Source organism: Ovis canadensis, chromosome 11, assembly GCF_042477335.2.
Source record: "Ovis canadensis isolate MfBH-ARS-UI-01 breed Bighorn chromosome 11, ARS-UI_OviCan_v2, whole genome shotgun sequence".
NCBI classification, from domain to species: domain Eukaryota; kingdom Metazoa; phylum Chordata; class Mammalia; order Artiodactyla; family Bovidae; genus Ovis; species Ovis canadensis.
In genome coordinates, this window is record NC_091255.1 from 48,522,944 (window position 1) to 48,540,856 (window position 17,913).

The 17,913-nt window shown below is 41.9% G+C and overlaps 1 protein-coding gene across 6 annotated transcripts in view; it reads right to left on the reverse strand.

The window, feature by feature from the left end:
* Nucleotides 1–341: 341 nt before the first annotated feature.
* The window catches only part of IKZF3 (IKAROS family zinc finger 3), a 91,536-nt gene continuing 73,964 nt past the window's right edge, over nt 342–17,913 (reverse strand). For 4 of the 6 annotated variants that reach the window (XM_069543350.1, XM_069543348.1, XM_069543349.1 and 1 more), the window contains 2 exons: nt 16,049–16,165; nt 342–6,630 (listed from right to left, as the gene is read on the reverse strand). In XM_069543350.1, the coding sequence (XP_069399451.1) occupies nt 5,927–6,630; nt 16,049–16,165 (821 nt within the window). In that variant the 3' untranslated portion in view covers nt 342–5,926. Of the gene's footprint in view, nt 6,631–16,048; nt 16,166–16,279; nt 16,624–17,913 lie in introns of those variants that run through there. The other 2 variants (XM_069543351.1, XM_069543352.1) reach the window with 2 other exon arrangements.

Here is a 17,913-nt window from a genome sequence, read left to right on the forward strand (position 1 = left end):
GGGAAGGGAGGGTGGGGTGGTGTCTTGAAACTGGGAGACACCATGCCCAGTGTGTCGTGTTTGCCATATCCAGGCCCCCAACCTCCTCAGGTCCCCTTAGTGAACTAAGGGCCAGCGGACCCAGAGTCCCACCGTGGGGACACGGGGCCAGGAGTAGGACACCAACGGCAGGCTCAGCAAGGCATCAGGCAGGATGTTTTAGTTCAGTGATAATTCTGCTTATCTAAGTATCTGAACTTTAAGAAAGAGCCAGAGGGGCTAAATTAAGAAAATACTCTTAGGGGCAGAAGGAATTCCATTTTCCAACAACAGCAACAACAAATGACAGGCATGCGCGATGATTAAACACACCAGTATTTTTTATTTCATTTTTCAATGTAAAAATCAAACATAATAAAGAAACTTTGAAAACTATCAGCAGGGTTGTTTTCAAGGCGGGAATGCACTCATTAGGGTTCTGGCAAAGTGAGCATTGCTACATTTCAAAAGCTGAACCTGTACAGTCTTTACAGAGGAGTAGGGCACTACAGTGCTCCAAGGGGTCGGACTCCAGGTCAAGAGGGAAGGTCACTGCTGGGCAGGGAGGGCATTTCTGAGAAACCCAGACCAGAGTGCTGTGAGCTCAGGCTGCGTCAAAACCACTCAGCAAGGTCTCCCTCCCTCACTCCTGGTGGGAAGGCAACCCTGAGCCCCAAACCCCGTTCCCTTCTCTGCCCCCTCCTCCACCCTGTCATTCTGCAGACAAGGGTCATCCACAGACCACACGTGTGGTGGCTTTGGCAGCCAGAAATTAAAAATAAGCTACGGTTTTTCCAGTAGCCAAAATGATCCCTCACCAAAGCTTACAGACTGAGAACTTGAGCATGCAAAACCACAGTCTGGGTAAAGGGATGTCTGCTTTTCAAATGACCTGCTAATTCTTTGCAACCCACAGTAATTTGGTTTCTGTGAACCCACAGAAGCAGGCCCACTGAAAAGGGCCTTGTCTGCTAACCTGGAAAAGTCCTTGTGTAAATGAGTCACTGGCAATGGGATCAGTCATTTTTAAGGCTGCCCCATTTTCCTAACATGTCAAAAGTTCTATTCTCAGTCTTCTTAGGAGAGGAAGAAGCAAAGCTGCCCCCACATACAGAAAATGAAGTAGGCCCCACAGACGTGTGACTTGGGCTTGGGAGAAGGTGGTGACATCGTGGGACTGCTCTTGGGCTTTCTAGAGTGGGACTGATGGAGAGATGGATGGTGAGGACCACTTGAGGGAACTAAATCGCTGGGAGAATTAATGGTGGAAGGCTCATAAGATGGTGAGGGAGCAAAGCCAGTCTACTTATTTGACAGCAAAGTCATGATGTTTCTGTACCGTGTGGTTCATACCCATTGGTTCTAAGGCTCAGCACAGTCTTTACTCTTAGGCATTAAAACAACATGAAGCAAACTGTGTGTTTGGGATCAGTTGCCTCTATTGGCAAGTGAATTTCTATCATGGTCTTAGTATGATTTTTGAATATTTTCCATGACTTTAAATCCAGATACAGAAATATGTGGAAAATCTACAGCCACCCAACATAATCCAAGCCCTCACCCCCCAAAAACAAAGTAATGTTACCTAATAGACAAAATTACATAAAACCTCACAACATCCTTGGGAGGTAGATATTGTTATGTCCTTACATTTTAAAAAATCAAAACATTAACATTCCAGTTTCAAATAACAATTCAATATCACCATATGACAGTTCACTATTGTAATATTCAGAGGAAACTTGCATCCAGCTTCTTCAAAGTGCAAAGACCTATTTCTCATGTTGATGACATGGTGTGGGATAGGCTATATACAGCTTGGGTCAACAAAGGTACAGTCTTGTGCTAGGAGCTACACAAGTCGAAAGCCTAGACCTCTCTTCTAGGCTCTTCCAAGTTCACAGTCTCCAACCCTGGGTTCACTGATCATTCTCAGACCTTTTCAGTCGGTTAGGCTTAGAGACAAGTCCTTTCCCTGGGATGGTCCAGGTTTAGCTTTTGGTTTTAGGTCAAAATTGTCCTTTTCACAGGCACTTAAATCCCCAATCATTCTGCTTCCTGAACTCTGCCTATAGAGAGTCTCTGAACTGCACTTTCTGCCTGAGCATAAAAATAGCTCCTAATTCTTTAAAAGATGAGGAGGATCACTGCACCTCTCTTATCTCCTGCACAGCCTGAGCCCATTTTCTAGGGCAAACTTTTCATCACTCCCCTTTCTTTTCTCTTCTTGAGCTCAAACTTCTAATTCTCTTTGTCAAAGAGCCTGGACACTCCGAGACTCAAATCTTGAGTGTTACAGAGTTTCCAAATCTCCACTAGAGACCAACCTACCTACTCATAGTGGGGTACACTTTAAAGTTAGGACTTCAAACACTAGACATTTAACATTTACACTGCAGTCTTACTGCCTGTCCTGGGATATGTATCAGAAGTATTGCTTTTTCCCCCTAAAAACATTCTAAACCTCACATTTAGCTGAGGGGAAAAAAAGCAGAGGAGGGGAATAAAACAGTGATACAGAAGCTCCTTGGAAAAAGCATTATGCTGGTGCTAGATTTGTTACTAACACAGTGTTTCAATTGAATAAAATGTTGTGTTTTTAAACATCTCTCTTTGCAAAAGAAATCTGAGGTCATTTTACTTCTGGGTCTGGCAAAATGTTAAATAAGCCTTGCCTTTAAAAGGTGAGACATTTTGTCACTGATAAAGTTGGAAGCTGAGTCAGGAACAGCTTAGAATGGATAACAAAGCATAACATTAGCTAGCTTATCTGTGTCAAGGTTAATGTCTTCTTGGAAGAATGACTTAAGGAGTCTAAAGACTGCTGGATTTATTAACATTTTTTCCTGGTGGTGGTGTGGAGTGTAAGAGGGGAGACACCTCAACCAGGAAACTGCAGGAGGGAACACAGGCAACACTTCCAACAACAATAAAGAACGTTTGGATAACAGCTCTCTTCCTTTTCCACTCTTACCACCTTGGCTGTAAGGGAATTTTTCACAGGTTTGGTTGCTCCTTAGATTTCGGCCTCCTGGGTGTGCAGTGGGGGCCTGGCTAATAAAAGGATTGGGGAAAGTGAAGGAGAGAGAAAACCTACACAGCTCACAGTCACAGGGACTCTGGCTGAAAAAAGAACTGTGCTGTCAGAAGCTGCCGAAGACCTCACTGTAAAGCAACGTCAGATGTAAATCTTAACCTGCCCTCCTCTCTAGGCATCTTGCTAAGGTTCTTCTTCACCTCCTTCCCCACCCCAAGCAAGGGAGAGGGTTAAGTAGGATAAGGAGTGCCTGCAGAAGCAAGTGTTTACCTGTGTTGTGGCAACTGCTACATTCCACCCTGTTCAATTTCAAGATTTAAGAATGTGGAGTTTCCACATACACATTTTCTCTGGACTTGACACGTCCCAATTAGAGGCTCAAAATGCAACAATGAATGTGCAGCCTGTGTGAGAGGTCACCTCACTCAGAAAACTGACCTCAGAACGATGGAAATCATTCAGAAAATCCATTAGTCACAGAGAAAACCAGGGTCATAGCTACAGAGTCCCCATCTTGGTGGGAAGGGCTTTAGTTTCACTATCTTAAGGTGCAGAAGATGATGTCTTCTCTAAAGACTCTCCCACTAATCTGGTGGAAATACTCGCTTTCCCTAGCTTTCTCTTCTGCTAATCCTTGCTTCCGAATTCTCTTCCTTTTGTCCCCTAAAGAGTCAACAGGATGTGTGGTATTTCAAAAATATAACAAGCAGCTCCTCTTTCACAATGGGTGTAAGCAACATGGTGTGGCTTGGGGTCTAGGATTACAGAAACACAGTGATGTTCAGAATCCCGCACACTGAAATCCAGCTAGTCTTCTAGCTGAAATCTCAAACATGTTGGGACTGTTGCCATGGAATTTCACAAAATCTTTTTTTCCTGAGACAGACGCCATGCTACAAAGAAGGATAAGCCATTTGTGCAGTCTGAGGTGGAACATTTAAATTACTGGCAGCACACAGACGCGCTGAGTTTGAGCCTAATGCATAAAGCCCTTTCGAAATATCAAGGCAGATACATAAAACACTGTTCTACCAGGAATTGGGGATTCTTGCCTCTGCTAGAAATGTTCTCACAACTGACTCTTAATTTGTAAATAGGCTCCATGAAGTGGTCCCTGGAAGCAGCATCTATTTTTCCTAACACAGTTACTTTCAAAGGAGAGAAAAAATAAGGCTCTGTAAGCAGCTGCAGGGGCCAGTTTGTGTGCACACTCGGGCGCAAGATCAAGATACCTTCCTGTTTTTTGTTCTTCCCCTTCACACTCACAACTCAGTGGTTAAAGGAAAAGCTTAACAATACTACCATTTTCACACCAAAGAAATGTGAAACATATATTCATATACACATACGCCTTCTGCTTAATACCCATACATCAAGAGGTTAAAAAAAACATAATTGTGGTTACTACACAATCACATAAATTTAAAGCTGGAAAAGATCTTCAGAGAACATCAAAATCCAATCCACCCCTAATTCTATGGTTGAGGAAACTTAGTTTTAAGAGTTACAGGATTTGCCCAAAGTCATTCCGCTAATTAGTGGCAAACATGGAATTCAGCTAACAGATTGTGTGACCCCTATTCCAGTGCTAATTTTACAATTATCACAGCACTTTTCCTTGACAGCATGTCTCCCACAATTAATGAGAAAGATGGCCAACACATCTGCAGAACCAAGAGCAAATTTTCAGGAAACTGTGGAATATAACAGCTCCATTTAAAATGTGTGTGGGGGAGGTGGTGGAGCCCCCAACCTGCCTGATGGAGGAGAGCCTGCCAGCAGAGGGGCTCTCTCCTCATCCATTCTGAAGCTCAGCTCTGATCATGGTGTTTAGCCTTGATTCCTTCCTGTGGGGTGGGGGAGACTAAGTCATACTTTGGGTATGATTCTTTGTTTTGTTTTGGTTTTGGTCGAAAGTCATTGGCAAGTTTGCTTTGGATTTGTACACCAATACTCCACGAAGGAGATGAAAAACTTCCAGGTGGGTTGTTCCTCCCTCCCTCCATCCCTGGTGATGCTGCTGAATCATTCCCCCTTCAGAACCACGCCTGCCAATCTCCATCATAGGAAAAGGATGCCATCATCCAAGCAGACAACCTCCTGGAGTTCCAATGACGGTCTAAGTTTAAACCACCGGTTCTTCTGATACAGAGTTTCTTCTGTGCATGGTTTAACCCAAAGCAACTTTAATGGGACAGGGGAGGATAAAAAGCAGAAGCAGAAGTATCATCAGATAACTTGGGTTTTTTCGCTTGTGTGATAAAAGGTGGATCTGATGCTTGGAGAGTAGGGGCTTTTGGTAGCTTATTTTATGGCTGCTCTTTTCCTTATTGTTAGACTCTAATTTGGGATGGAGAGTTCATATTCTAACCCTTCAAACTTGTGTGAAGTACACATGGGCCAGGTTTCCCAGCAAGGTTAGCTGGTCAACAGTTCTTCTCTGTGGACCTGAGCAGAGGACTATGAGGCTTCTCCACATATGGCCAATGTATTTAGAAAACAATGTCTTACACAGCACAACCAGGGGACTCTTCTGATTGGCAACAGACTCCAAAGAATGCCTGTCTATTGCTACAAAAGATTATGACCAAATATTTCACTGGCTTTTAAATATAAAATCCACTGGCTTTTAAATTTCCCTGATGGGAAAACACAGGTCTCACAAAAGTAGTAACAAGATATATCTGCAAATGATTTCTGAATGTGGACAGCATTTCTCTGCTGCCCACACGAACGTGATCCTTTGGACAAAATGTTGTGGAAAGGGGTTTGGAACTGAGTTTGAGAGTGACTTGTTAGGTGAGTGGCATTATCAGTTTTTTAAGAATGACATGGAATGATCAGGTGATGGTCGTCTCTGGGCCCGGGTGTTCACTTCAGCATAGCTCTGTGCTCTCCTCTGGCTATATGAGATGAGAACTCATAACGATCATGGCTTCGATATCCACACATGTTACACTCAAAAGGGTCACGAAAGCCATGGCAACCCATGTGAATAGTGAACATCACATAATCCAGGAAAAGGACTCGGCAGTGGTCACACCGGTACACATCCGTCACCTCCCCTTCTTTGCTGATCACTTTGATGGAGTCTCTTGGGCAGATGGGTGGGGGCTTGAGGAGTTCATAAGAGCGGGGGCCCTCCTTCAGAAGTGGCATCCCATTGCGGGCCCGAGGAGGGACCATGGGGTTTTGCTGGTAGATGTGATTCTGGCGTTCCTCGTGGTTGCTGTCAGTGTCCGTGGAGTCGTGGCCACTGTTGGTGGGGGACAGACCTCTTTCAGAAGGCAGGCTCTTCTCTGGCAGGTGGATGTTCTTCTTTTCCAGCTCCTGAGAGGCACCATTTGGCATCTCGGCGCGGGTGAGGGCTATGGGGTACATGCTGCTGATAACCGGGACCATTTCTGAGGTGGGAGCAGGTGGTGTCTGGACCAAGGGGCGCAGGGCTTCGGCCCCGAGATAGCTGATGGCGTTATTGATGGCCTGGTCCATCATTCGGGTCTGGATCATCTCGCTCTCCTTCTCGTACATGTAGCTAGGATTATAGCTGACATCAAAGCAGTGGCGCTTCTCACCTACAACAAGGGAAAGAAACGGTGACAAAAGGAACACCACAAAGGCACAGAGTTTTTAGAATGATTTTCTGGAGTCCTTGAGAAATGAGGAAGGACAAGCTGCCTGCTTAAAGCACTCAGCCCAGGCGAAATGGTCCTGCACGGTGCTGAAGTCTCATGGGACAGTGGTTGACAGCACATGTTTGGACAGTCAAAATAACTGAAACCAGCAGGCAAGAGGGAGTCAGAGATGTCACTAAGTTTAGGCTACAATGTGAGTTGTTTCCACTGCTCATGTCAGAGGGGAACCCTGGAGAAAAGAAGCAAGAGAACATTAGGAGGGGGTTTAGGAGGGGGTGGGGAGGTGCCAGTGTCAGGAGTGGGGGCTTCTGCATCTCTACTGTTCGTGAACTCTGAAGATGCAGTCCATTCCTGAACTCTTAGTTTGCTTGTCCTTTTCTGCTTGTAATACTAGGGAGCTAGGGGGCCGGATGTGCTGCAAAAAGTGGGGATGCTCTGCCCTCGGCAGTTTTTTAAATAGCTGCAGAGGCAGAAAAAATAGCCCCCAAAACTCCAACTTACTACTCCTGAAACACATCGGTCATTAGATGGACTGAGATTTAAATAAAAGCACTTCAAAGGCAGGGAGTTTTAGAAAGGCTCTCTTGATGAAAGATCATGATGTTTGTCCTCATCAAGTGTGTTATTCTTCTTTTGTTTGAAAAGATGTGTCATTGATACATATGTGATCATTAGGACTTATCTCACACTTAACTGAAAAATTTATTTGTGGTCACCCTCTCCTACTTCTCATGTCAAACTGCTGAGAAATTTTGAAAACAGAGTTTAGCCACCTTCAGGGCGTGTGGGTGTTCTGTGTTAGAAAACAGGCTCTGGCCACAGGGAAGGCAGAAGCTGGGTCTGCAGTGATGGCAGGCGTGCTCAATGGTGAGTGGCTGGTGGAGGCACAAGAAAGTGGGGAAGACGTGTCAAGGGTTGGAAGCGAGGCCAAGGTCACTCCTGATGCTTTTTCATTCTGTAGACACTGGATTCTGAGAGATTTGGTAAATGATAACCTGTCTTCCCTAACATTTCCGAAGCATGTTATGCTTGTTCCAATACTTGTCACTGCCGCACAGTAAAGGCTTCAGGGAGGAAAAAACACAAAAAGACAAAAAGGATTGAAAGAACCAGTTTCTGTTCTTGAGGACTCTCCAACCTAGGGAGAGAGAAATAAGACTTGGATAGTTGGAACTGGGGAAAAATAAATGCTAAAAGTTTAGAAAGGGCTGCCTTGCTCTATAGAAGTTTTTATTCTAAATGCCATGTTTGAGGCATTTAAGCGGGGGTGGGGGAACATGTCTTCTGTAAAAAGGATTATAAGGCAAGGGCAGGGCAGTCTGGTACAAACTATCTATTTAAATGTTAAAGGAATACGAAAACTTTAGGAGTACTTTCTGAAGGGAAAGTATTCTTGGAAAATCTAAATTTTGAGAAGGGTTTTGATGAACTGGTTGGATTTAGATTTTCAGAGATGCAGAAGAGACATCCTAATTGAGACATGAGCATGAATCAAGACAGACATGAGGGACCAGCCAAGCTATGAGCAGGGAGGAATGAGAGTCTGGATACAGCAGTATCAGGAAGTATGTAATAAAGGATTTCTCAAACTCCACTTATCCCTCCACTCTGTGCAGCAGCAACACCCCAGGGCAGAGCAGAGGCTGCGAGCAAGAGCTAGATGGCGGGGATTGGATGCTGCCTCCTCATCACCAGTGGTGTGAACTTGGGTAAGTTCCTTAACCTGTCTGTGGCTCCATGTCCTCATGTAAAATGGGGATAATAATTGTATCTACCTTAACTAGTAAGAGCTTAGAACAGTACCTGGCACACTGAAAGCACTTGGTAGACATTAGGGTTTGTTTTTTTTTGTTTTTTGTTTTTTGTTTTTTGGTTTGAATCGGCTTGCATTTTCTTTCTTTCCTTTTTTGCTAAAAGAAATTTGTTTTTTTAAGGAAACTTTGTATCACCAACATAAATGGAAAACCAGAGTCACGTGCCACAAATAGAAGGTAACTATGAAAAATAAAGACAACGAAACAGCAATTTATTAAAGTTTGATCAGATACTGTAAGTACCTGTAGACAAAGATCCCCTTTCTTTGCTAAAATTAGAGTTTACGAGTGTGCGATTAGTGCTGAAGACAACTAACATCTAATAAAGTCAAAATCTTTCTCTTTGGTATAATCAGGAAGATTCAAAGAGAACTAAAAAGAAAATAATTTTCTAGCCACGTAGATCAAGGTTTTCAAATGCCCCGTGAGCCTCCCAGCCTTTTGCCTCCAACATTTTGGGGAATGTTGAAAAAAGATAACACATGGTGGGATCAAATGATGCCCATTCTGAACTATCAACAAACAGTAGGGCTTAGATCTGGACAATGGCAAACCTCTTATGCTCTGGAGCAAGAGAGGCTTGCGGTCAGAATGTTATTTTAAGGATATTAATGTAACAGCAACGTGTAAGGTGGACCAGAACAGTGAGAAGTTGGAGACAGAAAGACTTGCTAAAAGACCTAATCAGATGGATTTGTCCTGCATCCCCACTACCTTAAGGCCAACTTGACGGCTTCCAGACAAATACCTGAGAGAAAAAATATGTTAAGAAAATCACCGTGCCTTAACTACTCAATAAAAAGGAACAGAAAAAGACCTTTGCCAAAGTAATCAATAGTTCTTTCAAGTGCCAGACTGGCTGTGTCTCTGATCAGAGCTGTTTGGAAGAATGAGACTGGAATACGAAAGCTGGCTTAAGTCACAAATATTCATTCCCCTGAAAGTGACACACAAATGATGAACTTTGGTTTCCTGGCCTTTTCAACGTTACTGATGATTTTTCAGTGAGCTAACTCTACTGAGTTCCTCCAAATGCCAGGAATCTCTGGAAGTCTTTTTATCTTTTCGCCTATCAGAGAGGCTCCAAAAAGTTTCCTAGGTGGGGCAGGCACATCCCAACCTCTGCTTTCTCCCAAGAGTTTGTTTCGCCTATTTAGGCCAACGATTTCACAGTCTCTACCACCTGCAGCACATGTCAGAAAACAGCTGAGTGCTAAGGTTGTAAGAGGCAAAACAGCAAGAGGAAAATCAGCTCTGGATGTGGAAATATGTGACTGAGTTCTGTGGTTAACGCAGACCATTGTTCATTTTTAAGAAGATGGGAGAGCCTCAGATCTTCACGTGCACGCAACCTGCCCTCATCAGATCCCCTCATCTCTGAGTTACGGTAACTTGAGTAGTGCAGATGATTATCAGTCACCTGTAGACACGATGACTCAATGTGTATGAAACTCAGGAGGGGTAAGCTACAGTAATTGAAAAGCCAGCAGCTCACGTTTCTTTAGTAACACACTCATAAAAAAGGTTAGTCAAACCACAAGAGTGTAACTGCTCCCAAACCTGCTCAGAGCCTCCAGTCCAGCTTCTAGTCAAAATCAAACCACACCTCTGCGTGATTAATGAGAGCAGCTTTGGGCTGAAGTGGAGGTTTTCTTCCAATGAGAATACAAATGGCAACAACAAGTCCTAAGTTTAGAAACCCAGGCTGCCTCATTGGGCTGCTCCCTACCTGTGATTCCTTTTAAAGGTGTCAATCCCTACTGCCTAGGCTTCTGGTAACCCTGAACTGAGCATCTGCCCGTCCTGAGTTGTGGCAATGTGGTGAGGGTATATGGTTTTTGGCTGCTAAGTGCCAACCTGAAAGGACAGAATCATAGCATAGAGCTAAAAGGGACCTTAGCTGGGCACGTGGATTCAGATTTCTGCCTTGGGCATCCAGGGACAAGATCCACCCCTCTAATCTGTTTACTTCTCTACTTCACAGTACCAAGCACTGGGCCTTATTTGTAAATACGAAGAAGAATAGCTACTATCTATTGAGTCCTACTATATACCCAGTGCTGTCCTAGGTACTTAGCCTATTAACTCATTTAACCTAAGATGAATTATCATCTCTTAGTCAGATGAAGGACTTAAGGCACAAACAAGTTGACTAATTCGCACAGGTTGCTCAGCTGGTAAATGGAGCTGTGATCCAAGGGCCCATGTATTTCAGTAAGTGTTTGAGCATTAACTGTTCCTGGCTGCTATCTTACCCGTGTCTTAATCCCACCACCAGCAATGACTCTGGATTCTCTGCTGGGATGGTTCCCGTAAGCATAGAAAAGCAACTATGCTTTGTTCTATATGGACCAGTACCATGCATTCAATAAAGACCTAGATGCCTAGAGTTGTCATGATGTCCGTAAGTGCATGACAGAGTACGGGCACATGTGAGCACTCAACAAGTGGCAGATCTATTATTATCATTGTTGCTAGCTTCATACCATGTTAGGAGCTTTGAAGAATACAAACTTAATTGCAATCCAACAGGAGATGTAGCGTGTACACAATTTCATTACATATCAGTATCCTTAATACTATGTGGTGGAACAAAGTTTAGAGTAGCCAAGATAGCAGAGAGAGGAAAATACATACCACACCTCAAATATGCCAAAAAACATGGGACAAATATTAATTTATTCTTCCTCTAAAGTCTGCTTGAAATCTGAGGTGGTGGAAGTGATGGTGATGGAGACAGTTACATATATCACGAAAAGCAGACTGTTAAACCCGCCTGGATTGCAGGGGGAGGGCAGAGAGAGGACTCAGGACAGTGTGGGAATGTAGACCACGTGGAGGTTTAGGGCAGATGGGAGGGAGGGCATTCCAGACAGTGAGCATGGAAAGAATGATAACACAGAAGTGGGAGTAGTTCATTACGGCTGAATTAAAAGATTAGCTGGCTGAAATGATACATTTAGAAAAGACAACTTAGAGACAGATTGTGAAAGGCTCAGAGCGCCTGGGTGGTTTAGATTTTATTCTGATGAGAAGCCATTGAAAGATTTTTTTTGACGAGGAGGAGAAATGATTTTGACATTAGAAAAATAACAATTCTCATGTGATAGTCATCACAACAGGGTAATGTGAAACACCAGGGTTTTCATTAAGGCTTTAAGCTTCTTCAAATCACTTAATTGTATCTGCTGATACCTTCATACCATTTCCCATGTGTATCATCACTTACTCTTACTCCAAGCACATATCCTCCCCCTAAAAAAGGGCAGGTAAGTAGGGTGAATGGAATATCTGATGACGGTGATGGCTCTGATCTCACTCTAAGTGAGACTGAAGTGGCTAACACCTCTTCCAGGAGGAGGAGAACAGAGGGTAGGAAGCCACAGAACAAGAAGCAGGAAGGAGAAGAGAGAAAAGAGAGAGCTGTGGGGGTGGCGGTGAGGAAAACTGAGCTGGAGACCACGTTCGGTTACTGCAGAAGCCTGTCCTCTGTGAGTCACCATGAAGTGCTATTTGGTTGTCATCTGCCCTGATGGAGTCACCACAGCTCTTTTCTCAAGAAAACACACCCTTAAGAGAGAATGACTGGCCTTCAGGAATTTTTCTTCCACCAGCTTTCAGTGACTAGATCCTCCCCTTTTCAAAGCCCCCGTGTAGCGCACATGACATGTACGGCTCTGGGTGACTTTCTGAGGAAGGAAGGCCTTGGACCGCAGCACATTACAGACCCAGGCTCTGGCCCTGCTCTGTCACCTACTAGCTGCTTCTCTCCATCTTTCCCATCCCCCTTCCTCCCTTAATGAACAACAAACTTCACCTACTGGTTCCTAATATTCCTTCAAGTTCAAAAAGGCTATGACTTTGGATGCTTATAGGATTAGGGATTTCGGCCCTTTGGGAAGGGACAGGAGAAGATACTTTTTGCTTTTAGAAATAGGCATTAAAACTGCTTCCTGTCACCCTGTTAACCAAAGCAGACAATTTCTCATTAGTTACTTCACAGGGAGAACCGACAGTGTTTGCTGAAGTGTCAAAACCTCACGACATGTTTACCGGGGGTGAGTGAGATCTTTTTTCATGTTCTTTTCAATGTGAAAACTTCCTTTAATAAAGTAATACATGAAATTAAAAAAAATAGGGAGATGCTATGGTAACCACTTTGGTCTGAATAACACATCTGTTTTTGGAGAAAGAATGAAAATCAGAAAAAGAAATATGCAGAAATGTAGTCATTTTTCTCCTCCCTCCAGGAGAGAAATCTGGCCTCTATTTTGAGCCAAGTATTTGAAGATGGCCTAGTTAGAAGTATAGTCAAGCAAGTCTGTAACCGGAGAAAAAGATTCAGAGAAAAGACAGTCCCTATGGGGGTTAGGTGCTAAAAGCAAGGTCTTCTTTGGAAAGAACAACTAAGAAGAATTATTTTGATGACGTAAAGATGCTGATTTCTAATGAATGTGTGTCAATTTATTTCCCATTTTATAGAAAGTGATACAACATTTCTTGGAGAATTTTTAAAAAGGTGATTCATTTTTCTCCTCCTTGGGTGATTTTCTCCTCCTTACTCTTCAACAGAGGCATGTTTTTGTGTTTCTAAATGCATTTAGACAATACAATCCATCCTGCTTCCTCCGTCATCTCTAATGGGTGAAAATGCTTTCTACGGGTAATTATCTCAAGCCTGTTAGGAAAGTAACAGGCTGATCTGATGGTATAATCTTCACCTTTACCCTCACAGTTCAAGAGGTCAGAGAAGCCAAGGCTGGTCTGGGAGCTGTGCAACCATCAGCCAGGATTAAAGGGAGTGACTCATTCTTCCTTCACATTTTACCCACTGCCATTTCCCTGGCAGCTGAATCCTTTCAGAAAATGGTGCCTCGGAGAGGAAATAGAGGAGAGAAAAGAGGGAGGGAAGATATTAGCTCCACAAGTCTTATATCACTACATCCTGAATACTGCACGGTGTCATAATGTTCCTTTAGTTCCCCTTTGAAATCATTCTTTTCTATCAAAAAGGTTGATTAAGTTAAGTGATTCAGAGAGTTTTAGTGAAAAAAAAAAAATCTCTTAAGGTTCAGGGTAAAAGCCAATGCTAGAAGATGAGAACAGTGCTAGGAACCAGACTATCACACACATGGCAGGACCTCTATAGACATTTGCATGATAAATGAATGGACAAAAAGAGTGGAAGAATCGGTAGTAATATTCTAAGTAAAACACGTAACTGTTGAACTAATGTAGATGTTTTACAGTTACTCAGGTTAAATGACACCTTTCTGAAGAAAACACCCTAAATTATATGATATGGTTTATAACATATAATAAACATAATAACATATCATATCTACACAATCTTGAGAAAAAAGTTATCTGAAGTTATACATATTGACTTAAAGTGGTGCTCATAATTGCTGGCTTTTATACTTCATCTTACAGACTTACAGAATGATGGAGCTGGGAGGGACCTTCTCGATCATTTTATCACCTGTTCAGTCTATTCATTTCACAGATGAGTAAACAGAGGCACAGAAAGGTTACGAGATTTGTCTAAACACACACAGTTAAGAAATGACTGAACTGGAACCAGAACCTGGTCTTCTGGCTCCTAATCCAGTGCTCTTCCTACTGCACATTACCACAATTAAAAAAAAAAAAAAATTCCCCCAGCTATTCAGGGCCCTGAAGTCCTGAAGTTGCTACCTCAGCTCAAATCAAGAGCTAACTAGACTGGGTTTCCTGATGCCAGCAGAGAGAACATGATGGTTCAGAAGATGAGAGAAATCAGTACCTACCAGATCAGCATCCCTCCTGAGTCTGGAAATGGAAGAGTGAAAACCCTCTGGTCATAACGGTCTTAAACAAATGGAATGGATCCCTGATGCAATAAGCAAAATGGCATGGACTTGGACATGTGTTTTTAAACCCATGAAAATACCAAAGCAACTTGTTAAGTAGGGCTTTAGTTCAAGGACAGGTTTAAGGAAATTATATGAACTAAGTACCTTCTCTCATACTTTAATTCTCTTAGACCAACATGCGTGGACCATAAGTGGATTGAAATTAAGTCACTTTACATTTTTTTCTTGCCCATTTCTCCTCATATTCCTCCACCTACATCAGCTGCAGCCATTTCTACAGTCAAAACATCCCCCAAATTACATTATACTCATGGCACAGAATAATAATTCAAGCTTCCTTCTGTACTCCAGACAGAACCTCTTTACACAAGTACAGCTCAAAAGATGTATAAGCAATATTTTAATATGATGTCTTAGTGTCATGACTCGTCCACTGTGCCTAAACTCCATATGGAAGTCACTGCATGTCCCCTGACACTTCCCTCCACGAGAGGGGAGTTGGTGATGAGGAAAGAGTCTCTCTAAATTGAAATGCACCAACTTTAGTCTGACACGATTTATTCTTACAGTAACTAAAAGGATACAAAAACTTCTCAGCCAATCAACATAAAATAAATAAGCATAAAGACCAAACTGGATAGCTTTGGAATATATGGGTTCCTTCAATATATCTCTATAATTCACATAAAATTAAAAAGCTAATTAGACCAGAATTTAGAAACTACCTAGACCAGAATAAAATTTAATCAGATTGAAAAACCAGGCAGGTGCTTGATATCTGTAAAAGCTATTGAAAAGAATAAACACAAAATAACTGAAGTAAAAAATCAACAGTAGCAACAGCTTTGGAAAAACAGACTGACAGGTTTCTAAAATATTATTGGTGTTGAGGAAGGTCTATTTTTGTGTGATAACTATTTTTGTTCAATATCACCGACTTTCAATTTATAGCAAAACCGATACATTCAATTCAGCTGCCTACTCCACAAATACAAATCTATTTTAAATATCATAGTCACATTTAGGTAAACATCTGGGAGAGTTCAACAAAATATTTCTGCCATTTGGCAGTCCTAACACTTTAACGGACATAATTATTTCTTAGCCATCTCATTCTTGCTGTGTTTTTTGACAATGTGAAAACCAATGGTATAAAAATTGACTCCAGTAAGACAAGTGACTAAATCAAACCTTGTTATTTAAATCTATGCATTCTCAACCACATTCTTTTAAAACCAATTCTCAATCAAATTCAAGAAAATATAGCAATACATTTTAGAGCCTGAAAAAAGTTTGAGCATGATAAGGGAACCAACTTGTAAAATACAATTACAAAAGATTACAAAAATGCTATCTTGAACATCTTACTGGTGTAAATTGCACAAACTCTCTCATGCAACATATGTCATTCAAAATAAAGAGGAAGGAACAGCATTTCTAACACCAACTTCATTTAAGATACTGGATACCAAATACTCCTCTCTTTAGTAGTTAAGATTTTTTAGTTAAAAATATTTTATTTTATTTGCTCTAGTTACCAAAGTGAATCCCAAAGAATAAAACTTGTAAATGGAAAAATCAATTATCTTAACAGAGATTAAACTAGGAAAGGCCTGGGTAGTAAGCATCCTATGTTATCTCATTCAAACTATCTGCTAACAACAGCAGGACAAAGGGTTGTATTCTTACCAATGAATTTCTGAGGCATTGAGCTTTTTCGCTTTGCCACATTGCTTGCTAATCTGTCCAGAACGAGAGCTCTTTCACTTCCCATCTCTGCTTTGATGTGTCTTGCCTCCACACTTGCTGGTTTGGAAAAATGAAAAAAGAAGAGGGAAAAGAACACGATGATAAATGGCGAGAAAAAGAAATACACTGGAAGGAAAACTGTCAGAGGTCTGATGCAAACTCTGTTGTTACCTGTTATTACTGCTTGGGGTACCTGCTGTGGTCAGTGAAGCCAACACCAGGGCACATTCAAATCTTGCAGTCTTATGCTGACATGGGAAAGCCCGACCCATCCCCAACAAGTACCTTCATTAGCAAGAGGAAGTATTAAATAAACAGCCTGGACGTGGTTGGTTGCAAAAAGATAGATAGATGGAGATCTTCTAACCCCTGATCAGCCTTCTTTCTGATTCTGAGTAACTGCGTGTGACACCTGCAGACTGATATAATTCTTCTTAACAACTTTGAAAAAAAAAAAAAAAAGGATGGTGCCCCAGATTTACTGCTCTGTTTATGTTAATAGCACTTTTGAAAATAGATACACTTACCCAGACAGCAAGAAATCTACTCAGTGATTTGTGTATTGAAATTCTGAGTGGTTTTTTCTTTTTCTTTTTCTTTTTTTTCCAGCATGCTCCTTTCAGTTCCTATCTTTTAAATTCTATTTTTCTGGTCTCGGCATTGTCTGTTTCTTATGCTCTTCACATTTCAAAACTGTCTCGGTTAAAATTTCCCTGAGCAACACTTCTGTCTTGAAATTATAGAGCAATTTGTATAATGGATCTTTATTATATTTCTAATGAAAAATGTGAATAAAAACTGACTAACAATATGGTCTGATTGTCAATCCACAAACAGAACTTCAGGTGGTATAGGTCTGTATTTCTCAGACCTGCCTGAATATTAGAATCACCTGAAGAGCATATAAGACACACTTATGCCCAGGCCCCCTTTCAGATCAGTTAAATCAGGATCTCTGGTGTAGGGGCCTAGGAAACAGTATTTTTAAAGCTTTCCAGATGATTTTTAAGATGCAGCAAGAATTGAGAAGCACTGAAATAATATATAAATAGTGCCAACATAGAATCAAACTGGAATAAATGTAGTATAATTTAATCTGGTACAGCATGCAGTACCCAATAAGAGTTTACATCTGAAGTTCAAAGAGACACCAGCTGCTCTAAATACAAGGCTTTAAATTTTAACACATGATGCTAGTCCAAGGTAGGGGGTCAGTAAACTTTTTCTATAAAGGGTCAGAGAGTATTTTAAACTTTGTGGGACACATACAGTCTCTGTTCCATACTCTTTGGTTCTCCCTTACACTTTACAAATGTTTAGCCCTAATGTGCACAAGTAAGTTGCTGACTGCATTTGGCCTGTGGGTCATAGTTATACACACCCCTGCCCTAAGCAAACACGTTGTGATGCTACAAACATTTCTCTCTGTTTTATCATAAGCATTTCCAGAGGTCCAAACTAAATGAAGTATCCATACACTCCCAATGTCTCTAAGGAAGAAGAAACTGAAGTCAGTTTAAGGGACTAGAGTAAAAAGCAAGTGATGAGTGCAGAATGGAATTTCCCACCCCCCTAAATATATACACAAATTTAGGAATTGTCGGTACTCACTCTGCAGTTAAAAGAGTTTACTGTATGAAGAGATTCTAGGGAGATGGTGAAGGACAGGGAAGTCTGGTGTGCTGGAGTCACAAAGAGTCGGACGTGACTGAGCAACTGAACAACGACAATATACAGAAATAATGTTCCAAGTTTCATGGTCTCTGGGACATTCAGAACCACAAATGGACACACCCAGAGAGAAG